The 24,881-nt window shown below is 41.4% G+C and overlaps 1 protein-coding gene across 1 annotated transcript in view; it reads right to left on the reverse strand.

Moving 5' to 3' along the window:
* The window catches only part of CCDC6 (coiled-coil domain containing 6), a 133,704-nt gene that overhangs the window by 31,694 nt on the left and 77,129 nt on the right, over nt 1-24,881 (reverse strand). Inside the window, exon 3 of the mRNA XM_012934496.2 lies at nt 15,156-15,284. Within this exon, the coding sequence (XP_012789950.2) occupies nt 15,156-15,284 (129 nt within the window). The remainder of the gene's footprint in view (nt 1-15,155; nt 15,285-24,881) is intronic.

The raw sequence follows: 24,881 nt of genomic DNA on the forward strand, positions 1-24,881 counted from the left end.
TGTCTTCATCAGAGCACTTTGGAGGGGGGTGGTCTGAATCTCCCTCCCCACCCCAAGCAGAGCCCCAGTGGCCAAAAACCTCCAGAACCCAACCACAGCTATGCTCAAGGCTGCTCTCCACCAGCTCCAACTAGCCTCACCTACAGGGGAACCTGCAGAAAAACCCAAGTATGCTGAACCTGTGACTGAGATCTCCAAGCTTGCTCGGAAAGGGACTGGGCCTCCTTCACCCAGCTCCCCAGTTTTCCAGTAGCTTGGCAGCTACATCCCCAGTGCCATATAATCTCATCAATGGCCAAGACTCAGAAACTATGAAATAAAGCTCCTGGAAGAGAGCAACACTGAATATCCTGGAGCGTCCTCTTACACTCTAGCTCACTGATGCACCAAAAGTAGAACACATTTGTTTGGTTTTAATTTACATGCTTAATCTCATATATAAGGGCTTAGGTGCTCCAGGGTGAAATACAATAATCTTAACACACCTTCTTCTAATGGTGGTGGGAAGGTGCATGGTGGTGAAATTGGTGTTTGAATGTTATTTGTAATGAACTATTGTGAACAACTTTATAAAAATAAAAAAATAAAATAAAATCTGAAAAGTTTCCTCCTTTTTGGTTCATGAGCATGTAACCATTCCATCCATCTACCCTCTCTTAAACATTGGATACGACATCTATTCTCATAGCTGGAAGTTCATTCTCCTATGATCATTTTTAAGTCAGTGTTCTTCCAACAGACACTCATTCATCCACTACCAAAGATCAAACTCAGACTAAACCGAAGCATTTCTGACTGCACATCTGGTGAGCTCCCAGCACCAGATACAGCTGGTTCATAGAATCTTCGCTTGAAAGATTGCTTTGCAATTAAGTCAAGAGACTGCCAAATTCTTCACTCCTTTGCAATAGGCTCAGCTTCTCTTTGCAGGTTAAAGTCAGGCCAAAATTTCTTATTATGTTCCCAACATAAAACTTCTTCAATGCACAAATATTGAACAGTAAAACACAATCGGCTCCACTGAATTCACTGCCATGCTGGCTGTGTCTTCTTAGCAGGTAGACAATACCACTCCACCAAACAGAAAACATAAATAAATAAATAAATATAAAAAAATAAAACCAAGACCAAAATCCTGTAGAGAGCAGCTGAGAGATGGCTTTCAGACTATATTGTCCTCCTCACTGAAGAGACTGCCCACTCATAAAGACTGAGGGAGGCACATTTTATTGTGATTCAATTAAAAAATAAATTTAAATTTTAAAAAAATTACAAAGGAAAAAAGAATCGAGGTGGTTTTGGGATGGGGGACCAATGGAAGTGAAAAACTTTGATGAGGACTTTAGTCTAACTACTTAGTACTACTTACTGCATTATATTCAACTACAGAACTGAAATGATTTGGTGCCTCCTTTCAATGACCATTGAAAAACTTTAGTTTGCCTTTTTTATCCTCCACACCCGCCCTCTTCATCATTTCTATGGGGAAAAATTTGAGGCTCAAATATTTGACTTAAAAAGCAAATCTTGTGGTAACATTATGTTCCTAAAACATTAATACTTCAACACTACTATAAATCATGATGCCTCAATAAGAAAAATAGAGGCTAAGGGTGTGCTTTCAGCTGTGTACCACTGAGCAGTTTACTCATGTATTGCATGCACTAGGCCTGGGTTCAGTCCCCAGCACCACTAAATAAATAAATAGTGCAAATCTCAAAATGCAGCCAATTAGCCCAACATAATATCAATCAACCCAAGAGAAGGAAAAGCTTATGAGATAAAATGCCACCATATAGATGGATCAGAGGCACAGGGATTGTTATGACATATTTTAAAAGTATTGAAAACAATGGAAATGTAGTAAGTTTTCTTTAAAAAAAAAAAAAAAGAAAAGAAATAGTAAAGTCTTCAATGATCTATGTTAAGCAAACTTTTTTTTTTTTTTTTGCTTTTTGGGTCACACCCAACGATGCTCGTGATTCTGCACTTAGGAACTATTCCTGGCAGTGCTTGGCAAACCATATGTGATTCGACCCCAGGTTGGTTGCATGAAATGAAAACACCCTATCTGCTGTACTATCACTCCGACCCCTGTTAAGCAAACTCTTGATTGGTTAGATTTGTTTGTATTTTAGGCTATACCCAGCAGTGCTCAGGGCTTACTGCTGGCTCAGTGCTTAGGGATCACTCTTTTGGGGGCTCAGGGGACTGTATGTGGTGCCAGGGATGGAACCTAGGTCAGCTACATACAAAGCAACTGCTCTACTGGCTGTACTATGGCTACAATAGACTGGTTACTTTTTTTTTTTTTAAGATGAAAGGCAAATCTTAAGACAAGATAAAATCGTACACAAAAAGCAAAAGCACAATATTCAGAAAATGTCTAAATCAAAATCAGAAAAATAAGAAGTAGATAATAGTACAAATCTAGAAGAAGGTCCTAACTAGAAATCAACCATACTGGCACTCTAATTCTTGAATTTTAGGTTTCAGATCTGTAAGAACTAAATTTCTATTGTTCATCAGCCATCCAAGTTTATGCTATTTGGTTTTTGTTTGTTTTCATTTTGGGGTCATACCTGGCAGTGCTCAGGGAATCACACGGGTTGCCAGAGATCAAACCTAAGTCATCGCATGCCAGGCAAGCACCCTACCTGCTGAACTATCTCTTCAGCCCCAAGTCTATGTTTCTTGTTACAGTCATCCAAACAGACTGTTTTGTTTCTACTGCAATAATAGTGACAAAGATAAAACTTACTTTATTTCATCCTCTTTTACTAACATCTCCAGGTTCATCACTATTTTGCATACACAATGACAGGAATTTACTAACAGAATTCAAGAGGCATCTATTAGAATATATCATACGTGATTGACATGAAAAAGCTGAAAACGATATATAATGGTCCGTGTTTTATAGAAAAGCCTTCACCAACAGAGATAAATAAAGTGAAATTTAAGAACTGCCTCTGTTTGCTTTCCTTCCAAAATCAGTGGAATTTTGCTTAGGGCTGGCAATTTTCTGCTTAGAATGGAGAACACCTACCTCTTGCCTTCTAGGGGTAAAATTTATTCTAAGGAATCATGCGGCCAATATGTGTTACAGATGAGGTAAGGCAGGAATTCACAGACCACAGAGCACTCAAGATACCTAAGCTAAGAATAGATTTAGAATGAAAAATAAGTTCTAGGACCAAAGAGATAGCTTAATGGACTGCGCACATGTTTTGCAAGCTAGAGGTCTGGGTTCACTCCCCAGCACCACATAGTGTTCCAAGCTAGGACAGGAGAGACCCTCAAGCACAGAGCCAGGAGTAGCTCCCAGCACTGCCAGGTGTGGCCTCCACACAAAGAGACAAGAAAAGTTCTAAGTCATCACCATGGCTGGTATGATACCAAGCCCAAAGGGCAAGTACACATACCTGAGGCCTGGCTTCAATCCTGGCATCTCATGTTCCTCCCAAACACTGTCAGGAGAGGCCCAAGGCATCACTGGGCATGGCCCCAAAAGTCTAAAACTAAGATAAAATGTAAGCTTATTTTAAAAAAAATAACATATAGGAAACTTTACTTGGATGTGCTTGATCCAAACTGGCTATTTCCATGATGAAAGTGATCATTTCTTTCTATGCATGAACACATCGGTTTCATTCCCTTATATAAGAGTTTATGTAGTCCTTCATTCATTTGCTATATATGCTGGGCTAAGAAGAACACTTTCTTTTTGAGACAGCAACCAAACTTTTTGCTCTGATTCTAAAAGAATGGGCTTGAAGCATTTCAAAATCACAAGTCATTGGAAGGTTCTCAGTACAGACTGTCTAGATTTTACTGCCTTTCTTGCAGCACACAACCGCCCTTCAATCTAAAAGAGTGAGGCCTGCCCATGACCCAAACAGTACACAGTTGGATGTCTAGAGAAATGAGATGCCTCTTTCGCCAGAAGAAACACATTTGGAATATTATCTTTCCCATCATGTATCATCATCGTCTGTATAAACTGACCCACAAGTATTATCTGATGGTTCAAAATATCGGCTAACAGAATGGAACACAGAGAGCTTCTGTACTGTGGTACTAAGAAATGGTATTAACAGTACTAAAATGGTTCTAAGAAATTATGGGGCCAGGGGATGTGGGGAATACCAAGAATCAAAACGAGGACCTGATACATGTGAAGTACATACTCTATCATTAAACTCTCTTACTCTCTGAAGATCCTCCTCCTCCCCGAAGACAAGCCATATCCTGCAGAGACTGTTCTATGGCCTATCTGCACCCTCAGCCTATCTGCACAGGCCGAGAGCTGGGAATTTTCAGCTAGATTTCTGACATGCTGCCAGCTCCGGGACTGCAAAACAAATCAACTCAAATGACAGCCCATTCACCATTATTTTGGATTTTGGATACTGCACATTACACCCAGTTTGCCTCTGCCACGGTGCAAAACTGCTTGCCTTCTCTGAGTCTTTGACCCACCTCTCCCAAATGAGTATGTACATAGGATGCCTGCACCTGAGATTTCCAGTGACCCAAACATCCTCCAGGAAATGCTTCAATCAAATCCCCATCAAGCTGCCTTCCGAGGTTACTATATTTATTTCTGAATGTGCTCCAAAGGCAGCCCGGCTAGATCAGGCCTTCAAAAACTTTTCCACTCATAACCCCCTAGTAGCTGAGAAATTTTTACATGACCCAGGTATATATGGGTTTATAAATCAAACATTTACTAATAATAAATCATGAATTTATTTTAGAATAAAAATATTTAAAAGTTACATACCCCCCCCCATTTCAGGAGCAAGTGTCTAGATGAGCACACATTAATACTTTATTTTAGGTTTATCTGTGTGCCGTGTCCCATAGTACTGAAGGCTAATGCCTGGCTCTGCCCCTAGGGATCACTCCTGGTGGTGCTGAAGGTCTGTATGCCGTGCTGGGCATCAAAGTGAGGATGGCTGCATGCAATGCAAAAGCCCTGTGCTCCCTCTCTGACCCACAGATGTTCTCTTTTTAAAAAACCTTTAGTAAGAGGGCAGCAAACCATAACACACTATTAGTTTTTTAAAGGAGAAAGAGAAAAAAGGCAGATAAAGGGGAAAAAAAACAATTGCAACTGTTTGGTAGGTAACTGTAGTTAATATTTTTTTTCCATTTCTGTACCCATATGTTTTCCAAATTTTCTTGACTGCTTTTTATGAAGCAACTGCTTAATAAAAGGTTGGAAGGCTTTCAAAAGTTGAAATTAGTATTTAGTATCACATTTCAAATTATGTATAGTGATCACAAATTTTCATCTCCTTCATGCAAGTGAACTCTCAAAGAACATGATTATTCTTTGTCCTTTCAAAATGGCATAGAAAAACCAGCAGGTGCCACCCAGACCTACCAAAACATTCTTCCCCAGCCAGAATCTGCCGAGGCAGCTGTTAGCATGAATGCAACACTAACAAGACTCACTACCGCCTCACTTTCTGTGAATTTAATAAATACCTTGTTACCCAGCAATAAAAATAAGAACCAAGGATGCAGACACCTGCATCCTTGATACTAGCCAGCCAGTTCTCTGCTGTGTATGTCAAAAGAACAAGATTATCTGGACTGTTCTGTTGTCAGTTTGGTTTACATTCTAAATAAACTATCACATAAGCAAGTAAAGCAGAACGGTTACTCTTTGCTCCAAGAGCTTGAAGCTTAAAATATTCTTTTCCTCCTGATGGAACCTAAAAAATACTTAATGTTCCTACGCCTCATTTAAAACAGTAAGTTTTGTCATATTGAAATTTTTGTTTCTAGACCTCAGCTTCTATGGTCTGAAGCAATTGTAAAGGTGTTTCGAACTGGTCTAAGAGGTGTATCAGCCCTGCAGTATCCCTGGAGGCTGGGGGTTTGTCAAGCTTCTGGAGTCACCGAAGGCTGAAGGTGTTTCCTGAGCAGCCTCTGGCACCGAAGGGGGCACTGGCTCAGGTAGAGTGCAAGGCTGCCTTCCCGGAGGCACTCTGGAAAGGCTAGTTCATGTTCATGGCCTCAAAGACGGCATTTGCAGAAGACCACAGCTCCCATTTCTCAGCTCAGGAACAAAGACAGGTTCAACTTCAAATGCTTTTTTCTCTCTTCTCTGCATCTCAACTCCATCTATAGTAGCCAAACCAACAGTCCATCTTCTCAGCTGTGTCTGTGTCTTCTCACATTCCTATTCCCTCAAAGACTGGTCCACCCAGCCCAGGTGAGTCCTTCTCTCCTCCAGTCTCCAAGGAGCACCAGTGCTTCTCACGGCTGCTCCCCTCTAGCAAAGCACCCACTAGGGGGCCCTTGCTGCCATGCCTGGCCTCTCGGTCTCTATGGACCCCATATACTGTGCATGGCCAGTCACCTAACATCCTCTCTGTTATCCGAGTGCATGACCCATAGCGGGTACACAACACAGGTGCTGCTGAATTACCATGGACAAGTGGCACACAGGTCTGTCAACGGCAGCCAAGGATCTTCAGAGTCAAAGGGGGCTGTGCTCAAGCGTCATGAGCGGATACTGTGATAAATAAAATGAAGAGCTGAAAAATCATGTGAAGGAAAATGGTAAAGGTGTTTGAGGATCAAATAATCGTCTGCAAATGCATTTTTCTTGGAAAATTGGCTAAAGGGCCACAGAAACAGAATGGAAACTTTCGGTATTAATGGCATCAGCTAGTTTGGGGAGCGCTTATTGGATACAAGTCCGCAGGGTTACAGTGACTCTCTCCTGGACCTCCTCAGAACTTACACAGAAGAAACAACTCTTACTGCTGTTCATTTAGCAAGTGATCTAAGAGAAGGACTGAGCCTATGCAAATACTTTACACTCATACCCGCTAAGTGCCGGAAGAAAGGCATTTGTTAAGAGTGAACAGGGAGGAGAGGTGAGATGCCATACACAGAGATTTGACGTAGGGAAAGCAGTGGGAACATCAGAGCATGTTTTCCAAACTCCAGGTCATGAGCTATTAAGCTATTACTGGATTGTGAAATGAATCCATTGTGACATAAATTTGCTAAAAATGAAACAGGAATTAATAGCAATCAGTGCAAAAAGCTCATAGCACTGTTTTATGAAACTTTTCCCAAGCATTAGCATTACCGTGGAAAGTTGGCATTACCATAATCAAAACCTATTTGAAACCGGAGCCAGAGAAAACCATCACAGGAAAAGACAACAAATATCACTATGCCCTGTAAAAGTGAACTGGGCCAAACCACCAATGATCCAAGGAATCAGAAAGAACAAGAATAACCTATTCAAAAGGCAACTAAGGCAAACTTCTACTTACTCTTACATCGTGATCCCTCCAGCTGTTTTGTCTCGTGGCCCCTTTACTGGCGATTACCAGACCCTGGCAGGTGTCACTTCTTTCTTCCTCTATAAAAAGCCCTTGAGATGTGGGCTGGGGACAAAGCTCAGTGGTGGCACCTGCATGCTTCTAATGTGAGACCCCAGGTTCAACTGCCAGCACCCAAACAACAAAACCAGAATTCTGTCCCTCTTCATAGCACAACTTGGGTTTTTCACCTTAATTTGTGATCCTCAAGGAGTCAACTCCTTGATCCCAAAATAAATGTGTTTTGCTTCTGAAATGGACTGGAGCAATAGCACAGCGGGTAGAGCTTGCCTTGAACGCAGCCAACCTGGGTTCAATTCCTCCATCCCGCTCAGAAAGCCCAGCAAGCTACCTAGAGTATCTCGCCCACATGGCAGAGCCTGGCAAGCTACCCGTGGTGTATTCGATATGCCAAAAACAGTAAGAAGTCTCACAATGAAGACGTTACTGGTGCCCACTCAAGCAAATCGATGAACAACGGGATGACAGTTCTGTGCTACTTTTTTTTTTTTTTTTGGTTTTTGGGTCACACCTGGTGATGCACAGGGGTTACTCCTGGCTCTTCACTCAGGAATTACCCCTGGCGGTGCTCAGGGGACCATATGGGATGCTGGGAATCGAACCTGGCAAACGCCCTACCCGCTGTGCTATCGCTCCAGCCCTGTGCTACAGTACTTTTCCAGAGAAGAAAATTCCTTCTTCTAGTTGGTAAAATCACTGAGTTAAAGATTTCCTGACACTAAGAAAATATTCCAAATTCTAAATTTGTAACTATCAAATAACATTAACAGTGACCTTATGTTTGAACAAGCATCATTAAATTAGAACGTATAGGCAGTGGCTACTAGAGTTTGGTAAAGAGAGTGAGCAAGCCCCTAAGAGCACGAGAATCACACTAATAGAATAATCCATTTTATTAGATTAGTACTAATTATTAGTGCTGCAAAGACCTAACAGTTTAATATTCTGGAACACGCTTTTGGTATGCTTGCTTATAAGCTGTCTTTGGAATCAAGCATCCCGAATGCTAAAGTCTAAATAGTAATTAAAATGAATGAATTAGACACCCATGACCTGTGTGACTAGAGGGGAGAGCCATTCTCACTGCTCATCAGGCTAATCTCACTGAGACCACATTCTACCCAGGTCTTCCTCTGCTCCAAGTTTCGGAGAGAAGAGATCTGATCCCTGCCCCTGGATGTTCTCAACATTACCCCCACTTGGGGCCAGAGCAATACTACAGCAGGGATGGCCTTGTAAGTGGCTGACCCAAGTTCAATCACCAGCATCCCATATGGTCCCCAAGCACCGCCAGGAGTAATTTCAGCAGGACACCTGGGCATCCCCACTGCTTCCATAACCCTGAGCATCACTGGGTTTGACCTAAAAACAAAAACAAGAAACAAAACAAAACAAAACAAAACAAAAAAACCGAACATTCTCTCCCCACCATCTCATTGCCCTGGGAAGAACTGGGGACAGAGGGAGTCTTCTTCAAAACATATTCTACCAGCTCTAATGTTCTATAAACACACAGCTGCAAAACACCACTTAAAGAGCCAGGTATAGCCCACTGGTCATGATGATCAATGTTAAAATTCCTCATTCGAAAAATGAAAGGAATCTCAGGGAATAAGAAATTATTTGACTAGCTAAATTACACATGCCTAAGACAGGAACTGGTGAGTGAAACTTTCTATAAGGACCCTGACAGTCTGGCATATCAGTTATTCAGATCCACTTTGAAAGAAATCCAAGACTGAGTCTCAAACCCCATGCAAGTTTAGCTTTATAAAGATTAAACAAGTGTCATCTTAAAGGCCTTTACAATCTAATCTTCACACCTTCAAAACAAATATGGTAGAACATGAATAAAGGCTTGCCAATATCCCTTCACAGGTTTAACCTGTTAGTTTCAAAATGTGGGTTACTTTTCAACGAACAGAAGCTGTCAGCTCATGCTGAGTGGTCAGGTAGCAGGCATTATTGAATCACCTGATATACCTGCAGCGGGTGTGCAATTATAGTCATTCCAAAGATAAGGCAAGTCAAATTCCAAAAGGAGATTGCTTAGCCAGTTGGATGGCCACAGGTAAAAGAAAAAAATTAATTTAAAACCCTTTATCACACCACAATACAAATAAACTTAAGTTGACCAAAGACCTAAATGCAATAAGCAAACATTAAAAAAAAAAAAAAAAAACATGGGGGTTGAGAGGGATACTGGGTTCATCGGCATCAGTGGTGGAGAATGGGCACTGGTGGAGGGATGGGTTCTCGAACATTGTATGATGGAAACACAAGCACAAAAATGTGTAAATCTGTAACTGTACCCTTATGGTGATTCACTAATAAAAAAAATAATAAACTAAAAAAATAACTACTAAGAAAATTTTAGAGAAAATACAGGGGGGTAAACCTTTGTGAACTTCTATTTAGCAATGGATTCTAAGACGTAGCAATCAAAAGCACAAGTGCTAAAGAGCTCAGGGTGTGGCTCCCTAAGTTTGATTCCTGGCACCTCCTCTTCCTGCCCCCTACCCCCAAATCAGAGATAACCTGATACAATATAGATAAACTGAGAGCTGGAAGGGTAGATCAAGTAGTAGAGAGGAGAGAGACGTACTAAGCACTGAATCAAACCCTGAATTTCAGGAAAAACTCCTATGCCTGAAAGGACATTGTGAAGAAAGTGAAATCAATGCCCACACAATAGGAAAAATATTTGCAAACGATATACAGATGTCCCTTACAATTCATTATTAAAGACTTTCACTGTGGAGAGAGTTAAAAGATTAAGGTGCACAAGCTCATGAGGCTGACCTCAGTTTGACCCCGCTGCCACAGAGGCCCCAAAATATCACTGGGTTAATGCAGGTAATCCTAAGCATCCCAGAGTCTGAGCTACATGGCACCTTTGATTTGTATGACCTGACTGACCAAGAATCTTTGGAGGGCTATTAGGACCACCTGATATTGCTTAGGATCCTCCCACCCCTCTTTTAATTAAGACTGAAAAAAGATTGCAGAGATTTCTTCACATAAGGAATACAAAGGAAGGGCTTAACATACCAAAATGATGATGATGATGATAGCAGCTGCTCAGGGACCCCAGCAATAGTTCAGTGGCAAAACATCTGCCATGCAAGCATGAGGCCGTGAGTTCAATCCCTAGCACTGACACAAGTGAGGCATATGGTCCCAGCAATACTGCATTTAGGATTCCCGACACCCACCCCAACAAAGTATATGATCTTTGGCATACTGCAACCATGAGTATGTGCCCCCTCAATTTCTGCACCAAACTTGCATACATACACAACTAAAATCTTTAACTCCTAGTCAGCAAGTGAACAAACTTCACAAACAAATGTGAGAGCACTGCCAAGTATATGTGACAGCCCCCCATACACACACACACCTCCTAGTCACTGCAACAACATAAAAGGGAATTAAGAAGAAAAAGAAATAAGATGTTCATCTTCAGTAGTAATTAGGGAAACAAACCACAATGAGACACCACTTCCTACCCCCTGAAGGCTACAATCAATCGGGTGCAGTCACTTTGGGAGTCTGACTGTCCTTCCAAAAGGAAAGCAAAAGACTATGTGACCCAGTAATTCTGCTTCAAGTGTATAAAGCCAAGAAAAATTTAAATTCATGTCTACATCCACAGCCTTATTATTCAGAATCACTAAGAAGCCAAAATCCCAAATACTTATCAAATGAAGAATGGGCACCTATATAATGTATTATTAGTTGGCTAGGAAAAGAAATGGAGTACTGATAGATGCGAAAGCATAGATTTTAAGAAAAGTGCTAGGCAAAAGAACTGAGTCATAAGAGAGTACTTCCTTTGTATGACGTGTCCAAAACAGAAAATTGCACATAGGGAATAGGGGTTGGAAGGGAACAGATGAAGGATAAACAATTTCTTTACGAGAAAATAAAATTTTCTAAATTGGTTATTGTTATGGCTACACAACTCTGTATATATTAAGGATAATTCACTTGTCCTTTCAAATGAGGATTTGTTGAGGCGGAGTTGTTGGGGACACCCCGGGGTGGGGAGTGGGGAGCCCAGCACCTGGCCACACAAGCCCCAGCAGCTGGAAAAGTCCCCACTCCACAGTCGCCGCCATGCTCCCTCCTGGCGAGCCTCACTGCTCGACACAAGCCTCATCCAGAAATTAATCTGTTGAAAAATTCAGCATGCAGGTTTTGCAACTGAAATCTCTAGGCTTCACGGAGTTGGGAAAGTACATCTCCCTGTACTTCTGGAAGCCACCACCCAGTTAAAAATTTGACTCCTGCTGTATCACCACATTAAAAATTTTGGACTTCCTAGAGTGAGCGGCTGCAGTTGCAGTCACGTGACATCTTGAACTCTGCAACACCGATAAGCAAGGAGCAGCACACCACATTGGGTGGAATGGAATGTAGAAGGCAACCAATCTTGATTAACAAAACATAAACACACAAGGCTTAACCTGTAACATCTTAGTAATCTCTCATACAAGGGCTTAATGGTTCCATGGTGAGAAACAACAATCTTCACTAATTTTCTTCTAAGGAAACTGTTCTTATCTTTCTTTTAGCAAATTATTTATAACAAGCAGTATAAAATAAATTACTGAAGGCCTGCTATAAGGGTAGGCTTAATGGTTGGAAAAATTTGAAATAACAGTGATAGGAAGGCGCAATGGTGGTGAGACTTGTGTTGGAATAGTGAATGTCTGTAACAAATCATCATGAACAACTTTGAAAATAAATGAAACAAACAAAAAGAAACAAATGAGCAATTTGAATGGCATGCAGATTTCTCAGTAAAACTTATTTTTTAAAAAGTAAAATGAGACATTAAGGAGAGAAAAAGAGGCTTTTATCTTGTTCCTTTCAAGTCCAGTGCAAAAGCCACAAACCACGACACTGCACTGCCTTTCAAAATACAGATGACCACTTTTCAATCACCTGTTCAAATTCACACTTACACTCAATAAAGCTCTGGTATGGCATGAGACAGGTAAAATGCCTCCAAATGTTTTCTAGTTTTAAAAATAAGCCTATTATTACATAGAACGGCCAAGGCATGCACTCCATATAAATCAATATAACATACTGTTTAATACACGTCTTTGCTCTTCGGGTAATCTGTAATACAGAGCATATTATGCACTACAGACCATAACAAATAGGACAAAATACATCCCAAGGGAGGGTCATAAGCAGGGCTCTGGTTCCGTTAATGGAAAACACTGTAGAGATTTCTACTAGAGGAAAAAAATATTTCATCTAAACATTGAATAAAACTATTTATACGTAAACAAAATAAAGAGTAAAACTCTCAACACCTAATCGTCCTGTATATGCCAGAAAAAGAAAGGAAGGTTTTGGGATGTTAAATTTCTCCACAAATAAACGTGGAGCTGGAGTAATAGTACAGTAGGTGCAGCACTTGCCTTGCACGTGGCCGACCTAGGTTCGATCCCCAGCATCACATACACCTCCAGGAGTAATTCCTGAGTACAGTGCCAGGAGTAACCTCCGAGCATCATTGGGTGTGGCCCAAAGAGCAAAAAATAGACACTTGATGTTCCAGTTCTGAGATTATTTCCTTAACAAGGCATGTGTACTGCATTGTGGAAATAATTTCTTTACTGCTATAGTTAGAAATAGCCTCTGTGTTAAACTTAATCTAAAGGGGGACAGTGACTGAAGTCCTCAGGGACTTCAAAAGATCCACTAGTCCAACCTCCTCTCCCAGGGGCTAAAGGGTCGTCCGGACTCGGACCTTGGTTCACTATTTCCCCCTGGTGGCCACAACAAGAACCGAGGGGTCACAGCCCCAATCCCAAAGTCTCCTCCAGGAGACTATGAATCTCCTCAAGGACACTGAAGAAATTGTTGAAATTTTTGACAGCCATCACCTGCTAGTCCATGACCAAGGAAAGTCTTAGAAAATGGTTACTGTGAGAGTTTCATTCTTGATCATATAAATAATTGGTGTATCAGAGCCTAAAACAAATATCTTGAAAGGCTTAATTTGAACCAAATGGGAGGGAGGAGAGGAGGGGGGAAACTTTTTTTTTTTTTAACTGTGGGAGAAAATTTTTCTTCTAAATTTAGATATTGTCTGGATTCCAGAAAGAAATAATTAGTAAAAATAAATTACTTTGGATATGTATGAGATAGCCAACTTTTAGAAATGGAACTTCTTTATTTTCTTTATCTGGAAGAACAGAGAAAACATTTTTGGGCCATTATTCAGTCTTGAAACACCCAGTAACACTGCTCTCTTTGCTAGAAGTAGGCGTAAAAAACAGACGTCAGTTAGGTTTAATTTAAAATACAGCACAACTTCTCAAATCTCACCTTCTCATCACTGTTTCTCAGGTACACTGAAACTACAAACGGTGATTTAAGAACCACTTAACTAGCATGAACAAAAATGTGAAGATGCCAATACAAGAAAGCTGTGTATGAGAGACTTGGCCAAATCAAAATGTCAACCAGCACTCAAATCACAAAGAGCTGAAAAATCTTCATCAATATTACTCAATGTTCTGTGAAATCAGGTAGCAGTACCCTACGTGTATTTAAGTCTCACAGAAGCTTTTTTTGGGGGGGCCACACCCTGCAATGCTCAGCAAGTTCTCCTGGCTCTGCACTAAGGAGTTATTCCAGGTAGGCTCGGAGTACCATATGGGAAGGTGGGGATCGAACCTGGGTTAGCAGCATGTGACAAATCTGGGTTGGCAGCATGTGAGCAAGAGCCTTATGCACTGTATTGACTCTCCAGCACCTCACAGAATTTCAGGGCTGAGGAGAAAAAAAAGTATTAGAAAGCATCTATGCCATGGAAGACAGGTGCTTCTGTCTGGCACAGATGCCCATTCTTGCGTGTGTATGGAAGGAGCATAAGGAATAGCACAAGGACCCAAGAGAAGAACTGGGACAGCCATGAGAAACATGGGAAACAGAAAACTGAATCACGTGCACTTACTTTCCACCTTAATTGCCTTTGCAAGCTTTCCTGATTTTAGTTTGTCCCCAAAAATGAGAATTCAGGGCTGGAGTGATAGTCTAGTGGGTAGGGCGTTTGCCTTGCATGTGGCCAAGCTAGGTTCGATTCCCAACATCCCATATGGTCCTGGAGTAATACCTGAGTGCATGAGCCAGGACTAACCCCTGTGCATCACTGGGTGTGACCCAAGAGAAAAAGAAAAAAGAAAACTAAGGTCGAGAGAAGCAAATGAATTTCATTCTTGGTCCGATAAGAATAGGCTGACCCAAGACACACCATCAAGTCTCTGACTTCCAAGTCTCCCCCGTTCTCATGGGGAAAAGGCAGAACTCAAATAAGAAATCTGCTTAGCAAAGAAGAGAACAGCTGAACTGTTTATTCTGAAGAACACTTGAGAGAAACTGGTTAGTTCCCCAGCTGGCCCAACTCAAATTTTCACAGAACTATCCTGTGGTTAATAACACCACCCTCCTGCTTAGCAAAATGCACCTGACACTTCCTGACTACAAATTAGTGTATCACAATGTAGCTGTTAAAACTTGATTGTGGTTTAAAAGGAAAAAAAAAAAAAACAGAAAAGGAGAAAGTGTGTGAGAGTGAGACCAGGTACTAAGCAGGCCTGCCATTGTTTACTTCAGAAATGAAGTCACCAGGGTAGGAAGAAAAAGTTGAAATACTTATGTTCGTCAAGTAGGCTTTAAGCTGGAAAGAGTAAACAAAGGTCCTGATATGACAGGGGAAAAAATACGTATGTGAGGGAAGTTATAGATTCTTACTTGTTCTAACGTAAGCTGCTTAGAAATCGTATCATTCTCCAGTTTTTTAATTTTCTTCATAAGTTTGTTGACCTGGAATTCCTGCTCCTGCTCCAGGTGTTGTTCGAGTTCGGCTTTCTCATGCTGCAGCTGGAAAATAAACAAAGATGGAGACGTCAAGATACTGAAAAGCCACAGAGATGCAGGTGACACCAAGTAAGGGACACCTGCACACAAGTGTAATAAAAGCCATTTCTTCCCAAATGTTCAAATAGACACCTAGTAAATTTTTCCTACCTGGTGCTTCTGGCTTATGACCTTAAACATTACGGTGTAAAGTCATAAGCACTTCATCATTCTTAACCGAAAGCCAAAAACTGACAGGGCAGATACATACATATGAGCTTAAAGCTACAATTAAAGGCATATTTCAATTTTTAGGGGCCAGAGATTAGTAGGTAGGGCACTTATTTTGCACACAGCTGGCCCATGTTGGATCCCATCACTCCCAAGCAACACCAGGAGTGATTCTGAGTGCAGAGTCCCTGAGCATTGCCAGGTGTGGCCCCGAAACAAACAAACAAAATTAAAAAAAAATCAATATTTAAACACATATATGGTTGCTTCCGTACAGACATACTGGGAAGTTAGGAGACAAGGAAAGGATAAAAACTTTTCAACATCTTCCTTTTGGTAGTTTTTAAACAATGAATGTAAAAATTAAGGAAAAAAATTCAGCTTTAATAACTGAATTAGTTTACTCAGATTTACATCCTACTCATAGAGAGAGGTAATCCCAAAACAAATTTAGTAAATTATTATTTGGGTTCAGGGTTCACTTCTGGAGGTACTAGAGGAGTCATAGCTGGAGGCGGAACCCAGCTTGGTAACATGCAAGGCAAGGGCCCTACTCATTAAATTATCCCTCCAGCCCCGACTTTTAATACTATTTCTAATATACAAGTAAGCATGATTTAGCAAAAGTAAGCAAAATAATGATTTTTTCCCACTTACTATGTGTTTTTTAAAATGCACACTGATTCAAACAATTGAAAAACAGTTACGGTTGCATGGAAAAAACTTTTTATTTTGTTATGGAGGGGTGGGGGACCACACCCAGTGATGCTCAGGGATTACTCCTAACTCTGTACTCAGGAATTACTCCTGGTGGCACTCAGAGGGCCATATGGGATGCCAGGAATTGAATCCAGGTTGGCCTCATGCAAGGCAAGCAACTTATCCACTGTACCAGCCCCTGGGAAAAAACTTTTCTGGTTTTATTTTGATGTATCTTTATCTTCAGAACCAAAAGGGAATGAATAAAAGAAACCAGTGGACAAATAAAGATTGGGGGTTCTCATCAATACTTTTGCATTATTTCTAATATTCCCTATTGATCTACAATAGGGGTTGGAGGGAATGATGTAACAGAAACTGATACTTTCAGAACCATGGGGAGGATTAAATTTAAGATGACACTCTTCAGTTTTACCTTCAAAATCTTAACACCCTCCCCACTCTACACACACACACACACACACACACACACACACACACACACTCTGATACTGGTCTTTCAAGTGTGTTAGGCTGTGTATCACCCCATGGTCAGTTTGTCAACACAGAGATCTCAGCTAAAAGGCAACAGCGTGAGACTCAACCTTCTCTGAACCCCAGACCAGTGCTTGCCCACTGCATCCTGAGGATGCCAGCCAGGGGTCAACTTCGGATTCAGGGGTGGGGTGTTCAGCCTACTGTGACCCCAGCGAAGGAAAGAAATGGTAAGCTTCTGTATCCTGCCTCAGGGGTGCAGCTCCCCAGATCTCCACATACTCACTGGCCCAGAAGTACATCAAAACCCCTCCTGGATATTTATGGAAGCTTCAACATCTAGGCCTGGGAGATTCAGTCCCAGGGCCCTTACCAACTGAACTCAATCTCTAGTTCTCCTTTTCTTAGGTTTGTGGAAAACAGGGAGGGGATAAACCTGGAAATTCAGTCCCCCAATGGAAGGCTGATTCTCCTGGAAACCAGGCACCAACCTTAGGTGCTTCGAGCTTCACTGTATTCAGCTAACAAAAGATGCCTCTACTACTCTCAGCAACCAGGAGAGTCTAAGCCTCCCTCCCCCCTTTAAGCTGTGAGCCAGGAACTGTACATGAGAATTTAATAAAAAGTATAAAAAGTATATATGTTGGTCATTAGTATGACCCAATTATAAATCACAAACTGCATTACTGTCTTTGTAAACCCAGCACAGAATGCAATGGAAAACTGAAAACTCAGCTGGCTTTGATCACATTCAAAATGGCCACACCTAGCTATCTACATCTGACACAATTTCCAATTAAACACTTGGTTAAGAGGTGGGGGGGGGAGAGGAGGGAGGGGCTTGAAATCTAACATAGTTGTCTAGGACTGGAAATGTTGACTAGATGATGGTGTTTTTCCACCAACTTCTTTTGATGTGCAAGTCCAAAAAAACACTGGTCAGCCTTGCAGGGATCCAGGAAAGAAGCAGATATGAGGAGGTGCTTACAGTGACAAGTCTATTTTTATCTAGTTCTTTAAAACTTCAGTTCTGTGAGATCAAGTACTAATTAAAAAAAAGCACAACCTCACCTTAGAGGAATGGACAAAGAGCAAGAGTTGCCAGCTTTTCGGATACAATGAATAAACATAAGGGGGGGGGGGCGGCAATGCGCAGAACAAGTACATCATCTATCGTTTCAATTTACATAAACATTTGCTATGTTTCATATCTGCAGATTTATGTAAGAGGTGAAATCTATAATCAGAAATTACTGTTGCTCTTAATTAATTTATGAACTGTTTAAACAATATTTAATGGTTTTAGTCTTAAAACATTAAAGCTATTTGCATAAGGCTGTTTGAATGGTATCCATGTTTTCCTATAATATTTCAAAAGCTCCGTTTTTTTTTTTAATGGAAAGACCTCCCTTTAGAAAACATAATTACATTTACCCTGAGGTAATTTAAGACAATAAATGATGTGCTCTAACACTGAAAACTCTCTTAGTCACCACGCAGCATTTGTCACAGAACGTTAATCTAGCAAAAGGTAAGGTTTCCATTGGTTTACAAGAAAGTACTCGTGTTTAGACAGATGGTCTAACACTGTCAATATCTAATTAGGTGTTTTCTTTCAGAATACAGATTAAGCTAGTAATAACATCTATAAAGTCTGGATTTTAAGAGGCTCTTCCTCTCAAGAGATAGACCCTAAGAAAAACCTGATGGTAAAGCACTCAAGTCAAGGCTCTAGGTTGTACCAGCCCATTTGGAAATTATCAAGACATCCTGACATCGAACTGTAAAGAAAGCAAACCACTTTCCCTGCTTTGTCCTGCCATAGCTCAGATGCCAGGCAATTCAGATGCCAGGCACAGAGGTTTTGAACAGAACCCTAAAAACTAGTTTCCTTGGGAGAAAAAAAAAGAAACTGCCAATAAAAATGAGACAAAGAGGAAAGGAGGGGGAGAAAAACCAAAGAGAAATCAAGTGCAATATGCAAAAGCACTTCCCAATCGTAAAATCAACGACAGGATGAACTAGTTGAGCTAGGGAAAGGATCTTGAGAAACAACCACAGAGTTTGCCCCAGCAGTTTGGCAGAAAAATATTCACAAACTCTTAATTTCACACAGGTATCACATAAATTAAAATTATTTTGCTTCAACAGGGTTTGAACCCTGAATTCACAGGCACATTTGTTTTGTTTTGTTTTGTTGTTGAGCCACATCTGGTTGTTGTTGAGCCACATCAGGGCTTCCTACTGGCTCTGCACTCTCTTTGCACCATATGTGGTGCCAGGCATTGAACCGAGATTGGCCATGTGCAAGGCAAATGTCCTGCCCACTGTACTCTCTCTCTGATCCCGTCAACCTAGAAAGATTATGATGCTACAAAAAAAACACTGAAAGCTGGCACAAACTGTACCAGCTATCAGAGAGGCAGGAGACCCAGCTCAGGAGCCTGAGCCCATACGTTGCACAGAGGCCTGGGCTGGATTCTGGGCACAAGGTCCCTCCAACACCACTGGGAATTGCCCTCAAGCGCAGAGCCAGGAGCAGGCCCTGAGAATCTATGGTGTGGTCCCCAAAACAAAAAGAAAAAGATAAATTCCAATTTCTTTTCTGAGTTAACATCTTTAAGTTTTGGTATAAAATTTGGACACAAAAATTTTAATTTCCAATTAACATCCTTAAGAATGTTTAAACTTTATGAACAATTTTCAATCTTCCAGAAAGGCCAGAGATCCTTAGATTTAGAACAAAAATCATTTAAACTAAGAACAACGTACAGTCAAGCAAACTCTGTTAATATGTTTGAAAGAAAACCTATACCTCGTGTTTGCTTTAAATATGTCTAAAGCAAAATGCTTCAGTAGATTAAATTTTTTTTTCAAAATCAATTTTTACACATTCTGTCAATCTCAAATAGTATGATAAGAGTTTATATGAATCTCTTAGGCGTATATTATTAACATTAACAAAAAAAAACACTGAAACTGAAAACACTTTACTTAACAGATGATTCACTGGCAGCACATTTTCAATGGAACTGGGGTTGTATGAAGGTTTGTTCCCAGGAACTCAGCATGAGAAACATTAACTAAAAAGGCCACAGGCAGGGGGCTGGAGCGATAGCACAGCGGGTAGGGCGTTTGCCTTGCACTCGGCCGACCAGGGTTCGAATCCCAGAATCCCATATGGTCCCCTGAGCACCGCCAGGAGTAATCCCTGTGCATCGCCGGGTGTGACCCAAAAAGAAAAAAAAAAAAGCCACAGGCAATTTGCCCCACGCCGGCTAACGGAGGAAAGAACCTTCCTTCTTGGTCTCTCTCCCCTCCGGGAGAAGGCGTGGTGTCCGACATTTTGTGGGTCCGTTGAGAAGGTACGAACTTGGTGGCGCGGAAAAAAAAAAAATAAATAAAAAATGTGTGCTTTGAACTTGAAACAGCCGCAGGATACAGAGCCAGCCCTAGTCGGGCCCGTGCTCGGCTCCGGCCGGCCGGGTTTTCGGCCCGGGCGCCCATGCCCCTGCAGAGCCGGTGGATGTGGAACAAGCGGGAACCAGAGACAGCTTTAGGAATTGGTTTCTGGCAGAATTTTCCCAGGACTTTATACAGAAATCCAAAACCGCGCGGACGCGGCAGCGTCCGCGCGACTTAACATTTATAATTGTCATCAATGTGAAAGGGTTCCATTTGAACAGGTCAGACTTGGGGGGGAAACTCCAAATAATAACAGTAAGTTTTTGTTGAAATATTGAAGGTTCTTAATGTAACAGCCACCTCTGGACTATGAGCTAAGCAAAAGCCCCACGCTGGCCAACGTGGCGTGGAGTACACCATACTATGAGGCGCAGGAAGGGGGATGAGGGGAAAAATAAAAAAAAAAAAAATATGGAAAAGGAAAAAGAGAAAAAAAAAGAGAGAGAGAGAGTTATGTCAACTATAGTGAGTTTTGTGTTGAATTATGGAATGTAATCAAGGTAAAGAAAAAATGAAGTGAAATTCATTAGTTATACAGTAGGGGGTAGGGGGTGGGGGCGGGGGGTAAACTGGGGTTTCTGGTGGTGGAATTTGGGCACTGGTGAAGGGATGGGTGTTTGAATATTGTATAACTGACATATAAACCTGAGAACTTTGTAACTTTCCACATGGTGATTTAATAAAAATTAAAAAAAAAAAAAGCCACAGGCAAAACTATAACTATAAATCTGAAACTAAACTCTGAGACTTATATTGAATGATTAAATGTGAAGTCCCAAAGCAAACTTGCGGCCTATTTAAATAAGTAGGCAGGACCAATATAAGCAAACAGGTAGAACCTGTGCTTACATCCTCTTATAATCTCCGCAACTTACACCAAATGTGGATCAATGCAAATGCAAAAAGTAACCTGAAGTCCTTGCCAACAAAGCTTCTCCAGGGAGGAAACAGCACCCACACAAAGTAAAGTGAGACAGTAATTGCCAAGACAGAACCCCCATCTTGGGGCAACAAACTACAACTGGAAAGAGATTTCTATGGTGCATTAATTACCCGGGGCCTACATTCAACATGTAGCACCCCAAATCTGTGATCAGATACTTCTAACACTAGCACAGGGAAACAAGAAGGCATGAAGTCATAGCAGGCGCCAAGATGGTGCCCTCAACTTTGCTAATGAATGTTGCTCATTGAGGTTCTATGATTTACAATATACGGGAAACCATTATTACCAGTATTGTAAATCACAGAACCTCAATGAAGAACACTCATCACCAGCTTCCTTGGCACCACTGGAATGAACACAACGTGCCCCTACAACAACATCCTTAGTTTGTTGACAACTGCCAAGGCTGCTAGAGCTTGCAGGTTCATTGTGAATGACAGAAAATGTCCCCCAATGTGGCAGTATATGTTTTAAGAAGGAAAGACTTTTTTTTTTTTAATTTTATTAATGAGCCATGCTTTACAAAGTTACTGAGAGCTGATTGTTAAGCATACGATAACTCATCAGACTTTGAAGCCAGAGAGGAAAGCTTTCATCCTGGCACCCTGTCTCACATCTTTGTGACTATGGGCAGATATTTTGTCCCTCTAAGCTGTGGCATCAGGACTTCCAGGACTTGTTTCTTAAGGTAATTAATAAAAAGAAGGGAAGCCCTTCTAGAAACAACTCAGTTCACATTTTTACACGCTAGCCCTGCTAGTCACACTGAACGACTCCAACACATTTCCTGCCCCAGCACCACTGGCTCTGCTGGGCCCTCTAAGGTACAATCTCTCCTTCAATCTGTGCCTCAATCTCTCCTTCAACTTCCTGGAAGGAGGCCAGCTCAAAAGATACCCCCGGCATCATCCCCCACACACCTTCAGCGTGACTGAAGTGTGACTCCCTTTCCTTTAGGCTGTTGTGAGCACGTTGTACTTCATGTGTATTCTGATGTCTAGGTGTCTTCTGTATCCTTTCCCTAAATTAGCTTTAAAAGTTGCCAACACTGCATAGTACTTCCTATGTACCAAGCACAGGTATATCACTGTGCGTTAAGCCATCTCTATGACAGATACTATTATAGGTTTTTTACCGGGAGAAAACTATAGCTAGGAGAGAGAAAACATCTGCCCAGTCACAGACATGTGAGAGGTGGCTGCAGGATGAAAGCCTCGATCTCTATCTTAAAGTCTCTTTCATTCTCACAACATATGCTGTCATCCTGGCCTGGAGGACAGGGGGACATATTCTGTCATTCATAAAGAACCTGCTTGCTCTAGCTCTAGTAAGAGCCACGACCAAATCTACTTGGACCACCTGGAAAACACCTTATGCTTGCAAAGGTTGTTCAGAGAAATAATAGGCGTATTTCCTCTATAGACTCTCCAAACAAGCTGCAGGAGAAGTTAAGCAGCAAGGCAAAAGAAAGGATACTGCTACTAGTAACAACTGGCCTACTCTTAGTGATCATCATTCAAAGCAAGAAATAAAGCACTGCCTATTCTCCCAAAGCCCAGTGTCCCTTCTCAATCATAGCCCCCAACCCCTAATAGATCATTCTAATTCTCAGATATTTACTATTTTCTGAATCTTTTTTTAACCAAAACTAAATGTATTGACGGGCTGGAGCAATAGCACAGTGGGTAAGGTGTTTGCCTTGAACGTGGCCAACCCATGTTCGGTTCCCAGCATCCTATATGGTCCCCTGAGCACCGCCAGGGAGTAATTCCTGAGTGAGCCAGGAGTAACCCCTGTGCATCGCTGGGTGTGACCCAAAAAGCAAAAATAAAATAAAATAAATGTATTTATATTTTTTGAGACATTCATTTTGTTTGGTTTGTCTTCTTTCTTTCCTTTTTTAGGGGGAAGTGGAACAACATACCTGGCAATGTTTAAGGCTTACTCCCAGCTATGTGCTCAGGAATCACTTCAGGCAGAGCTCAGAGGACCTTATGTGGTTCCAGGAATCACATATGGGTTGGTAACATCCAAGGCAAGTGCATAGCCATAGTACTATCTCTTTAGCTCTGGACTTGTGACTTCATTCAGCCATGTTGTTATGTCAAACTGTGGCTACAGTTTACCCATTGGGTAAGTTTATCACCACTTATCCACTCAATAATGAAGGGTATTTGGGTCACTGCTGGCTTTCCAGTGCCACAAAGAACATCCTTCTACACATCTGGCACGCATCTGCACATATCACGTATATCCAGGAGGAGAATGGCTGGGCCATGGTCAATAACTACTTTCAAGTTTATTAGGAAATGCCAAATTGCACTCAAAACAGCTGTAATCATTTCCACTCTGACAATGGTGCCTGAGAATTCTCTAGTTGTATTCTTGTGGTTTATTTTGTGTTTCCTGTTTACTGCTGAGGGTGTGTACTTTTTCATGTATTTACTGACCTTTTGGACTTGCTTATTTGAAAAAAATCTTTTTTGAGTTTTCTATTTATCCTGCTTTCTTATCTCATTTGTAATTTTGTGTTGCTCTCTCTTATAAATACTCCAGCTCTGTGATTAGCCCTTGCTATGTGTCCTAAACTAAGCCTTTCTCTTCGATAGGCATTAATTACTGACACGACCAAGTTTATATCTGCAACCCAGACTACTCTGTCGAAACATCCTATGTCTAGCTGCCTATTAGCTTTCCCCATGTAGACATCTCAGCTGAACTCCTGACCTTTACCCCAACCTTTACCTTTACTCATTGTCCTGCCATCTTCAAATGACAGCTCTGCTCTTCCATTCAATGAACTGCAAATCTGTTTCCCTCGTTCTTATCTTTTTCTCACACTCATTTGTAATCCATCCTCAAATCCTATAGAATATTGCTTCAGAATGCATCAGGAATTCCACAGCAACTAGGGTTGATTTTTTTTTGTTTGGAGGGGGGGGGAAACACAACCAGCAATGCTCAGAGGTTACTCCCAGCTCTGCATTCAGGAATAATTCCTGGCAGTACTCGGGGACCATATGGGATGCCGAGGATTAAATCTGGGACAGTCGTGTATAAGGCAAGTATCTTACCCACTGAACTATCTGAGCTCTTCTAGAGAGAGTACCTTCGCTGCTACCATCATAAAACAATCCACAGACTGTTTATTTGTGCTTCCACTTTCACCTCTATTCTCTACTGGGAGCAGATCATTTCACAATTTTGCTCGAATAGCCCACTCCCTGAATTCCCCGATACCCTGACCATGTCTCCCTTCTTGAAAGCTCTGAACCTCGGCTCTGAAAGGCTCTACGTGACTCAGAAGCTAGTCATCACACTCCATTTTGTTCTCTCTCTCCAGTCTGATGGCTTCTGTTCTCCAGAGACTCCATGCCAATGATACTGGCTTCTCTCAAAGCCAGTGCTTCTCAATCAAATTTATCTCGAGTTCCTTTTCCAATATGAATCTATAGTAGGTTGCTATTGCTTTGTTCAGATTACCTTTATAGAACTGCATGAAAACAATGAGTATTTTGAAGGTACTTTTTCAAACTAACCCAAGGGGTCACCAAACCCTCCCCATCCAATCTTAAGAAGCACTGCTCTGGCGGCCAGAGAAATAGGACAGCTGGGCACTTGCCTTCCATGCAGTAGACCTGCATCCCATACGGTCCCCAAAGCACTGCCAGGAATAATTTCTGAGTGCAGAGTCAGGCAGGAGTAACCCCTGAGTATCACTGGGTGTGGCCCCCAAACAAAAGTAAACAAATTAAAAACAGAATCACCGTTCTGAACCCGTGTTC

Source organism: Sorex araneus, chromosome 5, assembly GCF_027595985.1.
Source record: "Sorex araneus isolate mSorAra2 chromosome 5, mSorAra2.pri, whole genome shotgun sequence".
NCBI lineage: Eukaryota > Metazoa > Chordata > Mammalia > Eulipotyphla > Soricidae > Sorex > Sorex araneus.